The 23,949-nt window shown below is 43.8% G+C and overlaps 1 protein-coding gene across 1 annotated transcript in view; it reads left to right on the plus strand.

The window, feature by feature from the left end:
- Positions 1-23,949, plus strand: part of FRMPD1 (FERM and PDZ domain containing 1) — an 83,950-nt gene that overhangs the window by 16,195 nt on the left and 43,806 nt on the right. The window contains exon 2 of the mRNA XM_020791368.3: positions 21,660-21,749. Within this exon, the coding sequence (XP_020647027.3) occupies positions 21,664-21,749 (86 nt within the window). The 5' untranslated portion in view covers positions 21,660-21,663. The remainder of the gene's footprint in view (positions 1-21,659; positions 21,750-23,949) is intronic.

Below are 23,949 nucleotides of genomic sequence, written 5' to 3' on the forward strand. Positions count from 1 at the left end.
CTGAATACTCATTTTTACCAATCTCAGATGGATGGAAAGCTGAGTCAACCTAGAGCCAGCTATCTGAATCCATTGGAATTGAACTCAGGGCATGTGCAGAGGCTTGACTGCAGCACTGCAGTTTAATCACTGCTCCACAGGGTAGATTTATGGTGTCATGATGCACGAAAAGACAGCAAATAGTTATCTGTTTAATTTATTGTTGTATTTTTGGTGTTATGAAGAAGAAGAAGTGTTTGTAAGCTTTTTGGCTTCACGCCAAAGCAATTTGACTGGATTTGAGGACAAATGGAATAGGATGGGGAGACCCCCATGTGCTGTCCCTTTAAGAACAGCAAATGGACAGATTTAGTTTGTATTTTTAATTTTTTCCCCCCACAGGGATTTTGTTCGCTTTTTAATTGTCAGCCAACTTGGAAGCTTTCCGAGGCTGAAAGGCAAAATACAAACATATTACTAAACAAAACAAATAAATAAATATACCGTTATTTTCCTCCGCACAGAACTTCTGATGAGCAAGGTTGGCGTAGGGACAGGAAGGCTCCTGCTCTCCCCTATTTCCACCCATGTTTGTTCTTTCAACAGTTTGTTGGTTCATCTACCTATATAATCCATTTATACGAATTCACACAAAACATTTGATAGCTACATCCTGTTCCCTGGGTTTTGGTCACGTTCTCTGACAGGATGTTTGATGTTCAGGTGCTGCTCATTGGTTTGTTTAATAAGATTATTTGTCAGTTAACGAAGACTGCATGAGTTTGCTCATTGTAATGTCATATCCTATCCATTTATTTATATGTATATGTTATCTGGAGCAGGGTGGGAATTGGGCCCACTCTCTTGCTCCCTCTCACGATGTCTTTTGTACATCCAGATCTCGTGTGCAACGGATCCGTGTCACTACCTAGCACTGCTAACAGTCTTCTTGTTTGCATACCTGAGTGACACTTGTGTGTCATGGGAGAAATGAAGTGGAATAACCAGACTGACTGGAACGATGATGAAATGTCGAAACAAATCTGGATACATTACACTGTGTGAGAATTCTGGAGGCCCAAGATTGTTCCCCTATGGCTGGATGCTTATGTTTCTCTGAAGGCACATAGAAACCCCAACAGTGACACTCCTTTCCTCGCACTAGGGTTACAAGAGTTACCAGCGTGTCCTGAGCTTTGTGGGAGGAGTGTTTGCCAAGGTTTCCCTCCATACAAATAACAGCCCCCCTCCAAAATACTAGGTTGATGCTGAGATGACTTTAGCAACTATCCTTTGATAGCTGCTGCATTGGGAAGCCCCATTCTAGACTTTTCCTAATACCGGTACCCATCTATTCATGTGCTTATGAATCCTCCAACTGCACCCTTTATATGCAGTCAATAGACATTGGAATGTTTGCCGTCCTTTGATTGTGGAACTAAGAAACAGACTTCCTGTAGGTTCCTATAGTAGCTGTCAGAGAATAGCTGCTACAGACACTCAGCTCCCTCATGTGAAATGTTGTTTGCCACTATAAAATAGTGACTATGCTCTCAGTAGAAGCTTCAGAAGGAGGAAAAAGAGTTGAAGTGACAGATGGTTTTATTATACCATTTGTTTTTAGACTGCAAAGCTGCTGGCCCAGATGACAGTAAACTGATGAAGCCCCATTAATGATCCTCATAATGAGGCTAATAACTCGGAAGCTCCAGATTTTCCAGTATGAAGTTTCCTTGTGCTTTTGTTGAACCTGTTAAACCTTGCCATAAGGAGACTGGGTTTGTCTTGAACATTGTTTAGAAAGGTCTCTCTCAGAAGATACCCTTACCTCACAGCTGGGTCTCTCTCCCCCCCCCCCCAGGGAAGTCCTGTAGCAGTGCATTGTTCCCTGGCACCAAAATAACCCAAATTAGGGCACTGGAGAGAAATGATCAGATAAGTAATTGACACAACATGGCGGAGTCTAATCCTATTAAAGAGATTTGCAACTAGCAAACCATGTGTTCCAGATAAATTGTTTTTCTTGGGTGATGAGATGGAAACCAACATAGAGGTAGCTGAGGCAGAAGACAAGGGGAGACTGTACACATCATGTATTAAAGGAGGAAACGGCAGCAGTGTTTGCGCTGAGAAAGCTGGGAAAGAGGGGTAGAGTGGAAAGACAGCATGTGGAGAGACAGTGTGATGTAGTCTCAGACATAGGACTTTAAGGGTGATCACAGTACATCAGTCTGTCTGTCCATCCATCCACCCACCCACCCACCTGCCTGCCTGCCACATTGTTATCCCAACTTTCCTCCAGTGAGGTTGAAGAGGTATACATAGCTCCATCCTTCCTTTTCCACAGAACAGACTTTAAGGTAGGTCAGGCTGAGACCATGACTGGCTGGCCTGAGGCCAACCCATATGTTTCACAGGTCCATGAGGATCTGATCACCTAAATCCCAGTTCAACACCAAGCTTTACACCCCAGAGCTTCACAAGTAGCATCATGACACATTGCTGCCATAAGTGATAGTTACCATGAGATACTTGAAAGGCTGTCATACAGAGGAGGGGCAGGATCTGTTCTTGATCATCACAGAGCGCAGGACATGCAACAACGGGCTCAAATTAAAAGAAGCCAGATTTCGGTTGACTATCAGGAAAAACTTCCTAACTGTTAGAGCAGTATGACAATGGAACCAGTTACGTCGAGAGGTGGTGAGTGCTCCAATGCTGGAGGCATTCGAGAGAAATTTAGATGACCACCTAGCAGATATCCTTTGATTTGTATTCCTTCATCGAGCAGGGGTTTGGACTCAATGGCCTTATAGGCCCCTTCCAAGTTCATGATTCTATGAGTTGTGACATGGCAGGGCATCAACTTCAGTTGGACCCACACCATTGCTGTTCAGACTTAACAGGTACAAAGGGCCGATTGTGTAACTGCAAACAACTAGTGACGTCTTTGCTTACACATGGCCGCCACACGCTGTACCTGCAGTCTCACAGAGGCACAGTTCACTTGGGACCTTAATAAAGGGGTTAGCAGGTAATGGTTGCAAGGACCCATTTGTTAAATCACCTTCCTTTAACAGTGATGCTGTGGTTGCCAAAGAAAAGTTACATTATTATGAGGGGAAAGGGCATATACTTAGCTGCATAAGGTTTATACAAATGGTTGCTTTTGGTTGTAGTGACTGATTGTTTGCTAAAATGAATATTGAAATAAGTTTATTTGTATTTCAATTGTTATTGTAACAAACTTTAAATAATATGTTATTTAATAAAGTATTTAAATATTGCCTAGAAGGGGAGTCAGCTGGCTAGGCTGGCAAGTTGCTTCCCACACTAAGGAGTGGTGTCAGCCAGCAAACTTTTATCCATTGCTTGTGTTCCAGATAGGTGGTCCTTTAAAAAAATCTTTTCCATATAGATGTTATTGATATCTATCTATCTATCTATTTGTCTGACTTTCTAAAGATAGGGGCTAAAGATACCAGTAAGCTTACGTTACACCTGTTAACCAGCATTCAATGGATGAAGGGAGGTTTGTTGCCATCACACAGATTGCCCAATAAACAGCTTCTATCATGGTTAATGGATGATTAGAAGCCGAGCACTCTCAAGAGAGTAAAGATGTTGATTTATCAAAGTTTGTTTACTATAGTCCACACTTGCTTCCTTTTACAGGTTGGAAATTAGCTTGCCTTTGTTTTCTGTTTGGTCCTGGGGAGGTAAACACAGGCTTTATTTGCAAATGTACAATCGCTCATTAAAGCAACAGGACATTGAAGAAATTGTGACATGAAATGTGACATGAAAGCTCAAGTTTCTGGGAAGGATAACTTCCTTGTGGATCAGCAAAATTTAGGGGTTCTACTTCTCCTGCTCTTAAAATGGAGGTGTTGAATCAGACTGATTTCATTAAAATTTCAATCATTTCAGAAACAAGGAACTCTTCTAATTTTCCCCCCAAGTTGCTGCAACATTCTTACACAATTCAGAAGAGATCAGAGTGTACACGAATTAATGGTTCCAGCCAGGCTGAAATTAATATGATTCAATAGAAATAGAAACATGATCAGCATGGTATCAGCTGATAAGTAGCAGGGAAACTAATAAGACTTACTATTATGTAGGTAAGAATTGTGCCTTAAGGAAGAATTCTGGGAAAGCATATATTACTATATTCATGGTGACAGGAATTAAGGGGCCCTTTGCCAGTGCTCTTGATGTGAGTGGGTGGACTGGAAGAGTTTGTGCCCAAGGATCCTCTGTTGTTTAAGCCAAGGAGGAAAGGATTACAAGATCCTTTGTTTTCACCCAGGCACCAGTGAATCAGAGGGTAGGGTTAATTGGGGAGGTGAGGTTCCTGCTTTTGCTTCATTCAAAAGACAGCATCTGTTAAATATTAGTTGCAACCAGAAGCATATATAATGTTATTTACAACAAGTTTCAATTGTTTTATGCAGACTTTTAAATCCGCAGCACTACAAAAGGCCATGGAACAGAAATCTTGTTCCCAGATGTGCCGTTTGTTGTTTAAAAGCATGACATGTTGGGTCCGGAGTTAGTTCATACGCGATGTAGAGCCACAGAAAATCAGCAGGATTTAGTTACTAAAGATGACTAACACATTCTGTTTCCTTTAGTAGATCTACTCTAATTATGACCAGATCAGGTTCTGAGCTAATGTTATTCTGTTCTTTTTAATATTTGGACCAAGTTCTGGAGCGGCTATCTGGACGTAGCCCATTGTACATTGAAATGTGTGTATGGTTTTATAATGTTCCTGAAGGAAGCATGTCCACCAGGCATTTAGAGACAGAAGCAGCTACAGTACTTTGTTTTGTACTGAACGGACAGATTGGTACCTTGGTTACTGTGCCAGTCATTGTACTGCATTCTGATCATTGTGGACGGAGTGTGCCGGAGTCTTTTATTCAGAACAAGAACAAATGCTATTTGGTACAAAGACTCTGAACTGACTGCAGGGTGCTGTAGGTTCTCACGGTTTCTGTAGACTGGAATGGCATATTGTGAATGGCATCTTGAATAAAACCTGTGTCTGGGGGAGCAATTCAGAGGGTCATACCACACTCTGGAGACAAATACAGTAGAACCGCTAATCCATAGGATCAGTATCCACTGTTTCACTTACCCACAGTCTGAAAATATTAAAAATATTAAAAGAAAAATTCTAGAAATATAGACTTATAAAGATAAATTTACCAGAATTGGCCACTGAAGGGAGCCAGATCATGCTATATATATAGCGTTCACTATCATCTGCATTTTTCAGCATCTGCAGGAGACTTGGAACTGATCCCCCATGGATACAGAGATCCTGCTATAACAGTAGAATTAGTCCTCGCGAAAGAATGTGATCATTTGCTTGCCGTTATCTCAAAGCTTAAAATTCACAACAGGCATAAGTGTGTTAAGTTTCTGTCTTTCCCCTCTCCTCGTCTTTCCCAACTCCTCCTCTCCTCAGTTTAACCCTCAGCTAAGATTCCGCATGCGTGTGGAAGATAAAATGAAACTTTTATTTTCTTCCTAAAAACCCAATAGGATTTATGACATCTGAGCTTGGAAAAGTTCATTTTGGAGTCCTACTTCCAGAATTCACCAAGCAGCATAGGAGTAGTCCAAGAAAAAAATTTTTTCTAGGCTCTACATAATATTACCAAATTGCTACGTGAGGTCTGTTGCTGGCATTCCTCTTATCCCAATCAGGCGAGATGGGGATCCCTTTTGCCGATTGCAGGTGGCCCATGGGGTGGATGTTTTTCATCCTTGACCTAATGAACCCTGTGATGCATCAGGTTTGAGGCTTCATAGATTCAGGAAACAGATCGCCAGGTCTTCACCTTGCCTTGCAGCCAAAGAAGCCCCTTAAACAAAAATGTGTCGGTGATATGAAAGACATCACAGCCAGTTCATGAAGGGAATTGGTGGAAACCTGAGGGCCTTCTTGTGGCATTTTATAAATGTAGACTGTGTCCTTAAAAGCCCTGGAATGTGGTTTTGACCAGTCCTCTTTATGTACTCTAGGATGGTGGGGGAAGGCAGACAGCAGATTGCAGGTGAGATTCCCCCCCCCCTCGCATTCTTTATGATGTTCTTGAGGCAGACACATCAGAGTTCATAGGTGTTAGTTCTGTGCCTTCAAATTGGAACCAACTGTCACATTCCTGCTTGTCCCTTGGTTGTTTCACCAAACAAAGACACAAGCAACATGTCTTTCAGCTGCCACCAGTTGATTGCATCGACATTGTTTACTGTTAATGATAGAGGTCCAAGCAACTTGTCATTTTCAAAAGAACCAAATAGAAGTTGTTTAGCATTACAGGTGATGAAGGTACAATGAATGTCGTTAACTCTTAGCAAAATTTTCTCCTTCATCCACTCTCCAACACACTCTCTCTCTCTCTCTCTCTCTCTCTCTCTCTCTCTCTCTCTCTCTCTCTCTCTCTCTCTCTCTCTCTCTCTCCTCCAGAGTCCCAAATCCAAAACCTCTCTTTTGTCTCCCACCTCCTGCAGACACTCTTATATCTGGTGACTCCGCCTCTCCAGCACTCTCATTGGTCCATGCAGATAGCTTATTAATATTCATGACTTTGGCGGACAACCAGACCAACATATAGCAACTCTAACAGGGCTTTCAAGGTAAGATATTTACCTTGAGATATTTAAGGAGTGGCTTTACTGGTTCCATTCCCCCAATCAGTTTCCATGGCTGAGCAGGGATTCAAACCTTATTCTCCAGAGGCCTAGTCCTTCACACTACATTTGCCAGCAATACTAAGCTCCTACATGAACAAGATGGAAGTTTATGATTAAACAAACCAGAATTCAGCTTCACAACTCTCCTGAAAGAGATTTTCACATTCCCCTTGAAAAAGTAGCAAACTTTTGAGTTTTGGGAGTTTGCATGCTCTCTCTCTCTCGCTCTCTCCAACAGAAGGGCAGAGCTTGGAATTGTTATCGATCGATCGATCGATAGATAGATAGATAGATAGATAGATAGATATCGATAGATATTTTGCAATAAATTCCCAGCATGTCCCAGCCAACATGGGGAATGGACACACTGCCTGGAAGATTCTGCGAACTATAATCCCCCCAAAGCAACTTTTTCAGGGTCCACATATGGGCAAACTTTGGAAGTGGGTGCCCAGCTTGCTGCCGTTCCCAGGCTACCAGACCAGGTTCCTTGATGTTTGTTGCCAAATGGTAACTGACGTGTTTTCTAAGCAATCAGCTTGACTAATGCGAGGGATCGGTTCCAATGGGATTTCACAGTTCTCACAGCTCATGTCCTTGAGAAGACAGAAGAGCATCATGTGCCTCAGCTGGTAATTATTGCAGGCACTGCATCTCCGGAACATCACAAAAGCTTTTAAGCTTGTCAGCTGTAGCTTCAGGATTTTTAAAAAAAAATTTTTTAAAAAACCCAACACTTATCTTCTTTTCCATGCTATAGTTTTCAGTGACTCTTTGTTCTTGAGAAGAGATCAAACACACAGGATGGTAGAAGAGTGTCTCTTTCTTGGTGGGAACAAGCTATGCTTTATCACCACTTCTAGCAGGAGTAAAATCTTCCTTGGAGGAACCCGGGGGTCATGGGGAACAGTCTTGGGCTGGTCTATTTCATATTTATGTGTTTGCATGTTAGTTTAGCAAGGAGCATTCTTGGTGCTATGTTTGCTCCAGTGAGAACTGGTGCTTGTGGAAACTTGGCGTGAGAAACAATCAGAGATAGGCAAAGTTATCTTCTGGGTCACAGCACTCAGAGTAGCCTAGTCAGCAGGGCCTCTGGGATTTTGCCCCAGAGTGCTAAAACTGAGAGCACTGAAATTTGGAGGCGAAGCTGCTGGTGAGCGTCAGGAAAATAAATGGCAGTGGCTCCTGGCCCTGTTCATTTCCTCTCCTTTTCTTTGGAAAAAAAAGAAAGAAACTTCCTTTTTCTTTTGGGGAACATCACATTCTGTTCTTCCTTTTTCTCAGAGGGGGAAAAGCTGTGCCTTAGGATGAAGTGGGTAGGAGTAGGTGCTACTGGTTCCAGACGTTAAAACTCCTTGTTTCAGTTCTGCCCACCCTTACAGGAGAAGTCAGGAAACAGTTATCCCAATCGAGCAAAGAAGAATCCACAGCATGAGGCTGCCTTACACGTGCACAGTCCACAAGGATAAACATTTGCACACTCTTTGTGATGCCCACTGAAGCCTAACAAACCAGCTGCGTATCTCTTTTCCAGCAAGAGGCAATGTTCACAGCAGGCAAACTGGTTGGGCGCCCCACTCAAATGTCATTAAGGCTATTCTGCTTTCCTTCTTTCGGTTCTGGCAAAAAAACAGGGCTGGCAAAAACTAGGTGGCTGCCTTGGGCAGATTTATTTAATTTGTTGTTTGTGTATGTTTATTGTCAGGGAGCAGGAGAGACATTTGGGTGGTTTTCTGCTTTTTGTACCAAAATAACAGGATTGCCTACAGTGCTATGCACCCAAACTTGAGCCTCCTTGGATTCTGGAGAGAAAAGCAACATATAAATAAAACAGATAAATGTGGTGGATGGGGCAGGGAAGGAAGGATCTGTTGCTCTCCCACCAAAATGTCTTAGGCTGACCCTAGCAAAGTTGTTTGCTGGGAATATCTTTGCCAACCTTAAGAGAAGCTGCTGATCTTGCCTTGGAGCAGAACTTGGGAATTGTACGTAGACGCCCAATGTGAGGAAAATCAGGTGATGTTTAGTGCAGATTTCCCAGTTGCATAAAAGCCCTGTCTTCACCCTTACCAGCACCACCACCACCCAATAAAAACCCAAACACAAATCCTCGGGCTGAGTGGTTGCTTTGATGCCTGCTACACAGCAGCCAGCAGGGCCTGCAGGCTTTCTGTGCTGACGAAGGCAAAGAAGAAAAGGTTCCGGCCGAAAGAGAGATGTTGTTTTGATACGGTTTGCGCAGTTTGGTTTAAGTAGGGAAACCAAGCGCTTCCTAACCTTTATACAAATTATGGTACATGGCACTGCTAATTAAGTTCTTAATGAACAGATATGCAGAAGCTGGCTATGGTTTTTCTTCCTATTTCTTTAACTGCACATCTATGTTTCCAGCTACATGCTAAAAACACACACTCTGAAATAAGTGTTTTATCCCTTGCTTTCTGTATTTCAGTTTCACACTTTAAGATAAATGTCATGTTTCTGGATCTTAATAAAATGAATGGGTGGATGGATGAAAAACAAAGGACATCTGTGGAATCTGGCTTCAGTGCTGCTAGGGGTTAGCACTGGAGCAGAAATAGCAATAAATGGATCTGTTAGTATGTGCAGAGTGGCAAAAGTTGGCCCCATCTGTCAAGGATTAGAGAGGAGAATTTCTGAGATAAAGGCTGATGGGACTTGGTATAACTTGCACAGATGGGTAAAGGTAAAGGTTCCCCTTGACAATTTTTGTGCAGTCGTGTTCAACTCTAGGGGGCGGTGCTCATCCTCGTTTCCAAGCCATAGAGCCAGGGTTTTGTCCGAAGACAATCTTCCGTGGTCACATGGCCAGTGCAATTTAGACACGGAACGCTGTTACCTTCCCACCGAAGTGATCTATATTTATCTACTTGCATTTGCATGCTTTCGAACCGCTAGGTTGGCGGGTGCTGGGACAAGCAATGGGTGCTCACTCCATCACATTGATTTGATCTTACAGCTGAAGATCTACAGACCTTACAGCAGTGGTCCCCAACCTTGGGCCTCCAGATGTTCTTGAACTACAACTCCCAGAAGCCTTCACCACCACCTCTGCTGGCCAGAATTTCTGGGAGTTGAAGTCCAATAACATCTGGAGTCCCAAGGTTGGGGACCATTGCCTTACAGCACAAAGGCTTCTGTGGTTTAACCTGCAGCACCACCATGTCCCTATGCAGAGATGGGACTTTTAAAGAAAAATGGCTGGCAGGTGGGGTTGAAAATGGAGTGCCTTCAGGCTATATCTGGCTTGTTGGTTGAAAGTTCATTCTCCTTGTTCCATAAGCCATACATGCTGCAATATGTCTGTTCTGAGGAAATGGCCAGAACTTTACTAGAGGCATGCTGTTGTTTTGCTTCATCTGATTGTTCTTAATGACAGCTGTTTGTCTCAGAGAATCTGAGTAATTGTGTTCTCCTTTGGGAGGTGGGGTAGTTCCCAGAATGTTTGTAGAACCTTCCTTAGGTCCCCCCCCCAAGGCCTCTTGGTCTTCTTCACCCACTGAAGGAATTAGGGTGGGTGTTGTAATAGCTTCTCTGAGTGACAAGTACCATGAAGCCTCTTGGTTGGCCTGCCTTAGTAGGAATGTTGACCTTTCTGCGCTTGCCTATTTGACGTTACGCTGGATTAAGATGTTCTTAGTCCCTAAGCTATGTCAGGTTTAAGAGCCCTCCTTGAGTTTGTATTCAAAGACTTCTCATAATCAACATCTCTAAGCCGTAGCTTACTAAGCTTATGCATAAAGCCAGCACTATCATATGCAACAATAACACACCAAGCCAAAAAGGCAGATACAATGTACCTACCAAGCACCATGATTTCTAGATATGTGAATCTCCACGCTGATATTAAGAGGACCCTGAGGGTGTGCATCTCAGGGTTCTTTTGTTTTGAAAATGGATTATTTATTTATTTATTTATTTATTTATTTATTTATTTATTTATTTATTTATTTATAAAAATCAAATTTTGGAAAATAATTACTAAGGAATTAAGAGATATTTTTGATAAAGATATAAAGATGAATCCAGAGATGGCTTTGTTATCAATGTTTGTTACTGAAGATTATGATTGTACAACTAGAGAATTGCTTACTAATTTATTGTTTGCTGCGAAATTACTGTAATTATAGCCAGGAATTGGAAATCTAAGCTTGAATCTCAACTGGAAGAATGGTACAACAAAGTTTGAAATCTTGTTGTAATTGATAAATTGACTTGTATTCTAAAAGTTAAGAAAGGGGAAATAAAAAACATAAACAGTCGTGGCCCGCTTTACGATTGCCCCGAATTACAACAAAACCACATTACGACGACGTTTTTGGGATTGCTTTTGAGATCGCAAAACTATGGTATGAATAGGGGTTTTTCGCTTTGTGATGATCGGTTCCCTGCTTCGCGAACCTATTCTTCGCAAAACAACAATTTTCGAACAGCTGATTGGCGGTTTCAAAATGGCCACCGGGTAAATAAAATGGCTCCCTACTGTTTTCTGGGACGGATTCCTCACTGCACAGGCACCGAAAATGGCCGCCCTATGGAGGATCGGTGAGTTTCCAGCCCATTGGAATGCATTGAAGGAGTTTCAGTGTGTTTCAATGGGCTTTTTATTTTCACATTACGATGTTTTCGTTCTACAGCGATTTTGCTGGAACGAATTAATGTCGTAATGCGAGGCACTACTGAATTTTTATTACATATGCCCATTATTTATTGAATTTGTGTTAATAAGAGGAAGAGATAAAGTCCCAACACAAGGGTGAATGCAGTTCTGGAAAGGAGGACAGCGAGAAGAAGAACTCTCCAGAAGGTCCTGATGGTGGTGGGGGGAACACAATTATTTTAGTTTGTATCTTGTATTTTGCATCCTGTATTTTGTAAAAAAAATTTTTTAAAGAAAATGTATTGGTTAATCTTAAGGTATCTCCTCAAGGGAAGGGAGCTTTGAGGTGTGTCTAGATGTTTGCAGGCGATTTCAGATAGGGATCAATTAGCCAAAGTGTCCAAGTAACTGCTCAACCTGCCTTGGAGACTTCTGACAACCTAGGTGCCTGTCAAGTCCATGAGACAAACAGGGCTTGTGGAGTTGAGGGTAACTCCCTGTTCCCACTTTAATGAGGGGAGACTTAACCAGTTGTGTGAAGGTAGTCAAGTGAGACCGCTCACTCACAAACACGAGGAGGGCTCTTAACTCCTGTCCTCTGAAGATGCCGGCCACAGAGACTGGTGAAACATTAGGAAGAAAAACCTACACAACACGGCCAAACAGCCCGGAAAACCTACAACAACCATACCTAGAACATTTGTGTTATAGATCACGGAGCCTTACCCAGGACTTTCATCACAGGAATATCTGGTCCCAGTCTTGAGGAAGCACATCCAGAGAAAGCAGGAAGCAGATGAGAACATGCAAGCTGCTTGGAGAGAGATTAAAGAGCATCACCATACTTCCCAGTTCTCAGAGGTGCAGGTTTCTTATGGATAAAGCGAGGGGAAAGCCTCTACTGTGTTGTCAGGAACCCGAAAATTATTAGATGACTCCACAACAGTTTTTGTTGAATTTGTTTGTTTGTTTGTTTGTTTGTTTGTTAATTTATATATTTATATATTTATTTGATTTGATTTGTACCCCGCCCACCTGGTCTATATGACCACTCTAGGAGGCTTCCAATATAACATAAAACAATAAAATAACACGAAATATTACATAAATCATATACTGTACTGTAATAACAAATACAATACAAAGACAGAATAAGAAATAAATAAAGGAAGAATAAAAAGAAAAATCAAATATTGGCTGGAGAGGCCTGAATATACAGCCATGTTTTAAATTGACTTTTAAAGGTGCCCAGCGTGGGGGCCGCGCGAATCTCCGGAGGAAGGTTGCTCCAGATGATGATTTTTTTAAAAGTATCAAACAAGGGCCACCGTATAAAAGGTCAACAAAACCAAGGCCAAAAGCAGACTCAAAGCAACAAAGCACAACCCTGCCTTGAAAAAAACAACACACACCCATCCTGGGCAGCTTGTTGCAAATGTCGCTTGCAAAGTTGTGAAGTTCATGCCAGTCCCACAGGCTCAGTGGGTCGACCCTGGGGGGGGGGGAACGAATGAACGACCGGATCGGGGCTGGCCACCCTTTGGACCTTCTCTTTGTGTATCTTTGCAGGTGATGGCCTCCAATTAGCCCCAGGAGCGCCAGGACAGACGCACGAGGCATGAGATCTGAGGATTCCAAGCATTTGCTGAAAAAAACCAATAGTGAACATAAAGCAACTGACGGTCTCCGGTCTTGGGCCTAATGTTGGGGTCTGGTCTGCTTCCAGGATGGGTCTGGAGGGCTTGGTTTCGTCTGCATGAAGGGTTACAGAGAAGAGCTGGGTTTCTGTCTGTAAAGTCTCCTCCCTTTTCGCTCCAGATGCCTGGACCCAGAATAACATGTGCACACAATTCTTCCTCTGTCCTGCCAAGCCCACCGCAACTCTGGTGACACTCTCAGGGTCTTCTAGGTTAGAAGTCCTCATATGGGGATCTCCGGTCCATTCCTCCTTCCGCTGGCACTCTGGCGGCCATGCTGTGCAGGTTGCCCCAGGCTGCCCGGGTGTGAGGGCACACCGTGTCTCATCAGCCACACACAGTCCCTCCAGGGGATCTTGGCCGGGTCCTCTCCTGAGAGACACAGGAACCCTGTAAACTCCCAGCTGTTGGCTCTGCACTCAAGCGCTGCGACCTACGAACGATGCTGAACTGAATTTAGCTGCAGAGGGGTTGCAAAATGTCAACCAAGAAACACACCTGGGGGAAATGTGGTCGCTTCTCCTTAAACCCTGGATGGGTGCCTTTCCATCAGGACACAGCAGTCCTGGACAGCACAGCCCGTGGTGAGGGATCATGGGCTCATTAGTCTAAAAGGGGTCTGTACTGCCCACCTGGGTGCAGCCCGTGCGACGCTCAAGTGTCTCACACAGTCCGAAGCCCTCTACTCCGCTCCTGCATTGCAAACGAGCTGGTGGCCTCCCAGTCGGCAGCACGAAGGCCCTCCTTTGAAAACCTCATGGTATCCAACCTTAGGGTCTCCTGAAAGCCCTGGCCAGCCCGGCCAGCCGGGGAGGCTTCCGGGAGGTTTCATCTAAGGACCTCTGGAGACCCACGGTTGGGAGCCACAGCGCTTGAAAGGGAGGAAAGTGCACCCAAACGAAGAGAGAGGTGGAAAGGAGGGCAAAGGGGGACCCCGGGAGCCCCCCAGCTAGAACCACCAACCAGAAATGGTAGGAGCAGGTACTGCTCAGGACAGGGCGGACAGGAGGGTGAAGAGCCAATGGTGGCGGGTTCTGCTCCTCTTAGTTGAAGGAGGAACTTGAGAAGTCGGGACACATCTAGTGGAAGGCAGTGGCGACGGCCAAAGGCCTAGAAGCCAAGCCCCAAGGGAGCAGAAGACGTTGAAGCCTGGGGAAGAAAAGGGTCACGGACAGGGCCCTTTGGGTCTCAGAAGGGCTGCCTCGTGGAAGACGAAGCAAGCTTGTTCTTGGCTGCGCTAGGAGGGCCAGCCTCAAACCTGTGGGTTCAGAGGAGAAGGGAGGGGAGGGCTTCCCCAAATTTGAGCCCCCAGAGGTTCTTGGACTAGAACTCCCAGAAATCCTGGTCAGCCTGGGTGAAGGCTTCTGGGAGTTGTAGCCCAAAAGATCTGGGTGAACCAAGGCTAGGAACTAGTGATTTAGACCGTAGGAAGAACCTCGCTGGAGGGTCAGAACCATTGAGCAGTGGGACGGGACTCTCTCAGAGGGAGGCCGGTTCTCCCCCATGGGAGGTTTTTGAGCACAAAAGATCGGAGGGCCACCTGTCAGGGGTGGTGCTTCAGCTGGAGAGGTCCTGCTCCAGCGGGTATTGGACTCCAGAGCCTTTGGGCCCCTTCCAGGGCTACCGTCTTGTGATTCTGTGGCACAGGAAGATTAATAGAAAGAAAATAATGTAATAAATTCATGTGGGAAATCAGATGAGTGTTGCATGTGAAAGTATCAGGCTGTGAGCTTGGGCACTCGGGGAGGGTCAACCTCCCCTGCCGAGGAGACCTGAGAGGCACGGGGCAGATGCCTCCTCCAGGGGCCCAATGGGGTCAATGGGGAGCTGACTCGGTGGGGAGGAGGAAGCAGAGAGCGAGCCAGGCAAGAGACCAGGCAGGGGCTCCAGAGCAGAGTGGGGAAGAGCATCCATGGGGAGCCCCTCTAAATTAGTTGTTTAGTTAGTTAATTAATTATACCCCACCCATCTAGACACATGTCTACTCTGGGCGGCTAACAGTAAAAATGGAATAAAAACAGCATAATAAAATCAACAGCAACAATAATAATATAGCTGAAGATGAGGAAAAATAAAAACAATCAAGTGATGACAGGATGGAAAGCCTGCCTAAAGAGCCAGGTCTTATGTTGGCTCTTAAAAACACCTAGCGAGGGAGCCAAATGAATGAGCCTCAAATGTCAAGGAAGAGGGCCAGTGAAGCCCATGATTTCAGGGTTGTGACTGGCAGGCTGCAATCACACTGTGGTGTTCACACATTGAAACTATGAATGGATCAGAATAGAGCTTGGACAATCACTTTATAACAGTATTTAACTGACACTGTCAGTTGTAAGGCCAAAAAAATGTGATTACTGTGCTTTCAATTTTAAAAAATAATGCTTTACTTCCCCATGTTTCAAAAGTAACTACGTGGTTGCTGAAAAGAACAATGTTGTCTGAATGCCACGACTTGTGTGCCACTACTTTGTAACCTACGGTACAAAATGCACTCTCCTCCTATCTGTCCTGTTGTCATGTTTAGGGCCAGCCCTGTCTCAGTGAGGTAATCACTCAGGCGGCAGGGTGATGAGGACAGCAATTTTGCAGCCTCTCAACACACACACACATTCTGTGGGGCCCCTGCTTGTGTTGGAAAGCTGCCACTGCTGTGTATCTCTCTCCGGAGGCAGCCATTTCCTAAATGGAGAGGCGATCGCTTGTAGTTGTGACCATGGCTTTAAGTTTCAGCCAGGGTTGTGGGTACAGGTTGGAAAGAATGCCATCATCTTGAGGCCACCCGCTTCCCTTGGGGGGAACAGTGAGATGGATGCCAGTTCTCCTCACACTTTCATGATGTAGGGGTGCCAGCTGTGCTGAGACCATGTGAGGAGCAGCCCTTTGCCTCCTACCTCAAGTGACAGGAGAGCTAGGGCCACCCTGGTCATTTCAGTACCTATTTTAGTTGCTTCAACATGAAGCCAAACGTAGACTACAGTAGGACACGACTCCTGCACACTTTGATAAGAGTAAAGTAACTACAAATTACAGTTATGCCACAAAATAAATGTTATGATCTGCCACTAAGTTACAGTTGTAATACAATGTCATTATACTTCAGTTATTGTGAAAATAATTGTCTAGAAGCAACAAGTTATTATTGTAACTAGCTACATCTTAGCTCTGGATGGGAATGAATGAGCAAGGCTAACAAAGTGGACAGGCTTAGGTTACAAAAGTTCAAAATGGGCACTCTCTTGTATTGATTTTTCTTATCTGATTCAAAGAAGTTCACTCCAGATCAAGATGGCTTGATTTGCTACAGTCACAGAGGAAATTTGGAAATAAGGAGGTTGATTTAGTTGTCCTGTGCCCTGGAGAGTATTCAGTACAAACTGCTATGGAGATGTGTAATGGGCTTCCTGTTCCAGATAACAGATTTTGTAACCATAGCAATATTAATGGTCACATTCATTTGATTTGTCTCCTTATTCAGAGTGGGTGTTTTTGATTTTTTCCTGGTGTTCTAAATGGAACCTTGTTTTGTGATGAGCATTTCTTGTAAACATATAAATTTGGTGAACTAAATAAAGCATAACATTATTTTAAAAACAAGACAAGAGAGCAATGAACAGCGAAGCTCTATAGTCCCAATTAATTCCAGCCATAAAATTACCCCAATGTTGAGCTCAAGCATTAAATGGAGGTTCACTGTCACTGAATTCCTTGTGGACTAGAAAGATTTTGCCTCCCTGTGCAAGATCTGAAATAAACTAACCTGCTACCTGAAAGAAGGAACATAAGCCACACTGTTGGTACCATTAACAGACAAGACAATGTCTCTTCTAGGCACCATGCTTCGTGTAGATTAGTGATCCCTAACCTTGGGTCTCCAGATGTTCTTGGACTACAATTCCCAGAAATATTGGCCAGCAGAACTAGTGGTGAGGGCTTCTGGAAGTTTAATCCAAGAACATCTGGGATCCTAGATTATAAAAGCATATGAAGTTGAGACACACCAGATAATCTCAGTCACTGGGGTAACTAGGGAACACTCTATCTATGAAATGTAGAAATTCTTATATGCTTTAACAATGTTTTTAAAATGGTTTTTAATCTTGATTAATGTTTAATCGGTTTTAATATAGTTGTGTATAGTATTTTGAACCCATTAGTGTACATTTTAATTGTTGTAAGCAACCTTGGGTCATCTTTGGGGACCAAGGCAACATAGAAAGAAAGAAAGAAAGAAAGAAAGAAAGAAAGAAAGAAAGAAAGAAAGAAAGAAAGAAAGAAAGAAAGAAAGAAAAAGAAAGAAAGAAAGAAAGAAAGAAAGAAAGAAAGAAAGAAAGAAAGAAAGATCGGGAATCATCCTTAATCAACAGATCCGTTGGCCATTCTGTCAGGCAATGTGGGGGTTGTAGTGTAGCATATTTAAGTCTAAATGGACAGCTATTAGTAAGACCTAGTCTTGACCAGGAAGTAATGCTTGCTTGATGGTCACTTGCCAAGTGTAAAATTCAGGAGCTTCCCATGTGTTTTGGTGTGTCTTTAGGAAAAGGAAGCCCTGGTGGATTGTGCCATATGAGTTTGATCTCTCTGTCCTCCCTTCTGCTGCATTACTAATGCCACTTGAGGCAACCGCCTACTAGCAGGGTCAACTAGTATTCTCAGCTATTTTATATTCAACCAGCATCTCTAATTTGCAAGAGTTTTCACATTCTAATCTGTTTCCTTCACACTGTATGGCTGGATATACTATTGGAGAATTTGCTTTATTCTCTTTTATAGTTAGCAGAGAGAATCAACGACTGCACAGAGAAAGCATGAGAGAATGGCTTAAGTCTTCATAGCCCACCTCTTTTCACTTTATATGTTAAAAATCACTCTGGAAGCATTTTAAGTGGGAAAAATATATATTTACTTATAGTTGCTGTCTATAGTTACAGTCCGTAGAAAAATAGTGGAAATCGATTCTGCACATCTGGGAGAGATCCCTCCATGCTTCCTGCATGCTCAGGGGTCAGGAAAGGAGAGATAAGACAGGCACAGGAAGTGAAGCAAACAAACAAGAAAAGAGGAGAGGGAGCCTGAGGGAGGAAAAAACTTTACCAAGAGATTAGTGGGAAAGAAGAACCCATTTAGGTATCAAAAGTCCCCATCCCAATGATACTCGGTATTAGAAAGGATGCAAGATTGTTACTATCTCATCATGGACTTGGGAAGAGAAACTGTACTCAACATGCATTTAAGAGTTTATTCTCTCTTCTGTCTAGCAAAGAGACTATTCACCCCCATCTGGAAGACAGCAGAGATATATAATATTTATGCAGAAAAAGAAGAAACACTTTGTCCCATGAACACCAGATTTAAGTATCATACAGCAGTATGTATTATGCATCCATAAACTGCTCTTCAGTAGCCTGGAAAGCAATTAACATCAGCAGTTACCCTTTGACCTAAAGTGTTCACCACCCTACCTCCCAATCCTGTTCTGTTCCAACCTGTGAATCCACCAGAGTTTAGGCAAGAAGTCATCCAGCAATGGAAAGAAGTGCATTTTTTATGATAACCCTTCCCAGGCGGCAGGTTGAAATTCTTCAGTACCCAGGAGAGCTCCAAGATGTTGCTTCAGTCCTGGCTCTTCAACAGTCCAGCAAGGTCTACTGATTGAGAACACATAACCTTAAAAGTGGTGCATGGATTAGTTCAGATGCCTGAATGGAAGGATCTGAACTTGACCCTTCCAGCTTTGGAATCTGGGAAATTGAGTGGTTGGAAGACATCCTGGACAGAACATTTTGGTTCAGGGTCATTACAGGAGGAATCCCAACCAGACAGAGGTGGAGACTGAAACACAGCACCATTTTGGAGATGTACTTACTTAGAGAAGTTATCCTTTGTGAGTTCCAGCCAGAATAAACACATTAAACGAATGGGATGTATGCAAATCAAGACATATGCATCATCCATTGATTCAGTGGCTCAATTTCTAGTTGGTAATAATGGTTGGATTTAGCCCATTCTCTCTCTCTCTCTCTCTCTCCATTATTTAGATGCCTCCTTTCATTTAGATGCCATAGGGCAGTGGTCCCCAACCTTGGGCCTCCAGATGTTCTTGGACTTCAGCTCCCAGAAATCCTGGCCAGCAAAGGTGGTGGTGATGGCTTCTGGGAGTTGTAGTCCAAGACCATCTGGAGGCCCAAGGTTGGGGACCACTGCCATAGGGGACCCAGGAAGCTCACAAGGCTAACAACAGTTAAAATGTACAATAGTAAGTTTAAAGTACAGTACACATGTTAAAAGCAATTAAACAAGGTGACCAAAGTTGTCTCTATTCCATAACCAGGCCTGAAGCCAGATTGAAATGGATCTCGATAATCTGTATCTTCCAGGAACCCCTGGAGTTGGGAAGCCACCACATGCTCCGAAACCTTGCCCAAAAAATGGGATACTGGAGATGGCTGATAATTATCCAATACAGTGAGATTCAAGGAGGGCTTCTTAAATAAAGGTCTTACTACTCCCTCTTTTAGATATGGCTTGCTGGAAGGAGGCATTGACCACTCAGTCCCTCTCTGGTTGCTTTGATAAGCCAGGAAGGGCAAGGGTCTGGCACATATGTGGTGGCTTTCACCACTCCAAAGATCCTTTCCACATCCTCAGGCTACACCAACTGAAATGTATCCATTACAGGAGGACTCTAAATTTTGATCAGGTCATTCTCTGCCTCTGTGCATGGTTTTACCTCATCAGTACTCTTCCTTGTGTACTCACTAAAATATCAGTTAAGCCATTTTGATACCACTTTGCTCAATGATTTAACTTTCCCAAATGATATTTGATGTGACGAAGAGTCACCCAAAACGTGTATGGCAGCTTTGACTTTTAAGTTGCCTTTGTACGGATTTCGGCAGCCGTTTGTGCCCTTAAAGCCTTGCAAAATGAAATAGTTGTTTTGTTACAAATCTGATCTCATGTCTGTGGCAATTTAAATCTGATCCCATGTCTGTGGCAATTTAAATCTGACTGGCTCTAGTTCTGCATGGCAAAGACACTTGAACCTTTTCTTTTACTCCTTGACAGTATTAATGATGTAACATCAGGAAGAAACACAGATGTACTTTTAAAGCTGCATCACGAGGGCTTATGACCACTTCCCCATCCCATAATGTAATAATGAGCTATTAAGGACAGGAAAACAGATTAATGTGAAAATGTGAGAGCAATTGTTCTGGAAGGAGGAGAGGCCCAAACACCTATTTCACATGGAGCTGACATTGGAACAACCTGTGTTCCCAAGGTTCTCATCAGTACTAACTGTTCTGTTTATATAGCTTTTCCTGAAAGGTTTTAAACATACTTAAATTATCTCAGTAATTTTAAAATCTATCTTGTGAGCCAGGGGTGGGCAGAAGATAGATCAGGCTGCATGGGTAGAATTCATAGGTGATTTCCAGTACATACGAGACAAAGGTGAAGGACTCTGGATTTTAGCAATAATAAACTGGAAAGGATTCTTTGTTTTGGTCTTTGACCGCCGTGGCTGGCATTGCACTAATTGCTTCCCTCTTGCTCGATGTTCCTCCTGTCTCTGATATGGCTGTTGCCTGTGATCAGATCTTTGTGTAGCTTAACTGGCTGCCTTCAGAGTTCTAGAAGTCTTGAAGGCTTCTAGAACTCTGAAGCTCGAGATATGGATGTAGCTCAAGACATGGATGTATAAGGAAGGGAGTCCTCACTGGGCTGCCAGTTTGGAGAAAGGGTGCTTTTCTTTGTCAGACTCCTATCCTCATTTTTCTTGGTGGAGTTCTGGGTTTGGCCCATGATGTCTTCACAAGAGTGTTGTGGGGTAGGCTGGCCTGAGAGACAGGAATTGGCCTATGATCACCCAGAATTTAAATCCAGTATCCCAGGACCCCACAATCCAGCCGCTTTGAGTCTATATTTCAAAGTCTTTCGTGGAAAAAGATCTCTCTCTCTCTCTTTCTCTCTCTCTCTCTCTCACACACACACACACCCTTTGTGCGTACAGTACTGAACTTCTTTACTAGAGTTTTTATCAAGGTTTAATTAATCTAGTTCAGTTGCAGACACACACACAAAATTGTGTGAATGTGTACTTTAATAATTTTTTTAAAAAAGTCTGAAGTATATCTTATTAATAACAAACCTTCCTCCTTCGCTCAGCCTCTGTGTTATCTCCTCAACAGTAGGCAAGGAGCTTTCTGTTCAGGCAGGCAGTTGGCAATAGACAGACTGCTGAGGAGGTAGCTTTTAGTGGGGGAGCTGTACTTTCTACCCTTCTGCTTCTTTTTCTAATATCCCTTTGAATTGTTTCAGTTCAGTGCTTGATTTTTAGATGGTAGCTGGTTCAATTGTGTATTAATATTATGACTTAGTGTGTTTTTATCAATTGTTTTGCAAGCTCCCTTGGATTCTTTTATTGGGCGAAAAGTGAGATATAAATTAACTAAAGAACTAAATCTGACTTCCAAAAATAGAGAGAAAAGAGTTGCTGATAAAGAAAATCCCCTGATGGAATGCATTTTGTGAAGTCTTTGTAAAAAAAGACTTTAGAAGGGATCTGGCTTGGGGAAAACGTGATTTAGCTTCATCAGTTAAGCTTTATGATAAAGACATAATTGGAGCACTGTCCTTCTTTTCCACAGGTAAATGGAAGATCTGGAGATACGCAAAGCACGTCGGATAGAGCAGATGGTAGCAAAATGGCTGCGTCGGTCACGAGATAATTCAGCCAGGTTGGTATTCTAATGAAATGTTCCCAAAGATGGATGGCAGATGGGCTTTTATGAGGTGAAGAACACGCATGGTTTACATGTAGAGGATTTGGAACTTCTTTTGTAGCTCATGGCCTTGCTTACTGAAACTCAGCTGGCAAGATTGCCTAACCTTAACCCTGTCACCAGTATTGTGTCTCGGCCCTCCCTGTATGACACAGACGTTGAGGTGAGTGTGCCTGCACGCCATGGCAGTCTCCCTCTAGGCTGTGCGGTGGCTATCATTGGAGACAGTCCCGAAACTACAGACGTGGCAGTGGGGTGATTCCTTCTCTTCCCTGGCAAGCGGGTCTTTCTGAAAGCTGGGGTTCCCTTGAGTAACTTGGGATGCAGGCACATTCATGATGAGAACTGCTATGTCTCCCTGTATTCCCTTTTTCTTGACTACCTGTTGCTTTCCCTGCAGATGCGGTCTTCCCTTTGCCAGCCAGTACCCTTCATATTTTCTTTCATTTCTTATACACTATAGTTCCTGGTTCAGCTGGACCCATGACTCAGTTCCCTTAAATATATTTGGGGCAGCAGATACCGCCTGCCTCTGCTTAGCTCAGCTGTTCCATCACCAAGTGATCTTTGCCATCCTATCATTCTTTGTTTCCTAATTTTCCCTTTGTAGGGAATACACTAAAAGTTGGGTCCCTATGATATGGAGAAGGATGGGGACATGGCTTTTCTGCTACTTACTTGTCACATATGCTGTGCCCGATTCTGTTCCAGCTGGATCAAGAATGCCACCAACATTGCCATGCCTCCTTCTCTTATCTCTAGTTCTTTTGATGCCAGCGCCCCTTAACCGCTAATATTTATTGGCTGAAACCCCGTTGCTTAGCCCAGTATGTTGCGACTAAAGTAGGCCCATTTGAATCAATGGGATTTAGGGAAGTGTTGACTCATCAAATCATCACTGATTCAACAGGCCTGCGGTAGTTAGAGCTGACGACACTAAGCAGCAGGATTTCCACCATTGTAAGCTCAGTAGGTTATGTATCTGGTTCCAGAGCCAGAAGCTGAGATTTCAGTTCCCCACCATGCATCCCAGAAGAGGCAGCCCGTGTGGCCTTGGGCAAGCTGCACAGCCCCAGAAGAAGGGAATGGCAAAACACTTCTGAACACTTCCTATCTAGAAAACCCTAGAAAGGGCCAACGTAAGTCAGAATTGACTTGATGGCGCACAATAAATAGATAAACAGGCATCTAGTAATAAGAGTCACCTTTACCTTGTATTCCCGCACCCTAACTACTGATGCTTCATGCAGTGGGGTATTATGACTTCAGGCTAACACTGCTGAAGTTAATCATGATGACATCATGTTGACACGGGGGGAGGGGGACTGTGAGGTCCTGCTGATTGTCCCCACCTGAAGGAGAAATTGGCCTGTGTGCCCTCACACCGTTGCTGTCCCTTCAGAAAGTGCCCTCTCTGTACCCTGGCCCAGGTCTTCCTCTACCATTAGGTAGAGGCAGGCTGCTTCCTCAGGTTACAGGGGTTATGCTTCAGCGGTAGCCGTCCCTCCAACCCTAGGAGCCATTTCACCTGAGGGGATCTGTCTTTCCTTGAAAGACAGAGATGGGTCTCCCACATAGAGATGGGCAGCTGCGCCCTGCCAGATGTTTTTGAACTCCCATGATCCTTCACCATAGGCTATGCTGGCTAGGGCTAATCGGAGTTGGGGGGTGGTCAAAAACAGCTGGCTGCCCACCCCTGCCCTAAAACAGTCTGCTGCCCTCAGGTATGTCAGAAGATCTTGTACCATAGCTGGTGTTGAAATGGGTGATTATGTTGGCTTCTATATGTAGGACAGTTGGTGTGTGATTTTATCTTATGCCTCCGACAGCAAAATGGTGGGAAGATGGGTAGCATCTGACTTTGCCAGGGGCCAAATGGGGCTTCTTGGCGTTCTTCTTTCCTCACCCGTCCTCTTCAGTGCAAGTACAGGCAAGAAGCAAACTATGGAAACTTCTACAGGGTGACTGCCTTCTACAGCTGAGTGTCTCTCCGCTACATCCTCCTGCTACTTACCATTCCAGCTATTTCTCTGGTGTCCTCCAGACATCTTGGACTGTAATTCCCATTGACATTGACTAATGGTCATGGTGACTGGGGGACCATGAAAAGTTGCAGCCCAACGCAGTTGGAAAGCATTAGGTTCAGGAAAAGGAT

The sequence above is a fragment of the Pogona vitticeps genome, chromosome 2 (genome assembly GCF_051106095.1).
Source record: "Pogona vitticeps strain Pit_001003342236 chromosome 2, PviZW2.1, whole genome shotgun sequence".
Taxonomy (NCBI): Eukaryota; Metazoa; Chordata; class Lepidosauria; order Squamata; family Agamidae; genus Pogona; species Pogona vitticeps.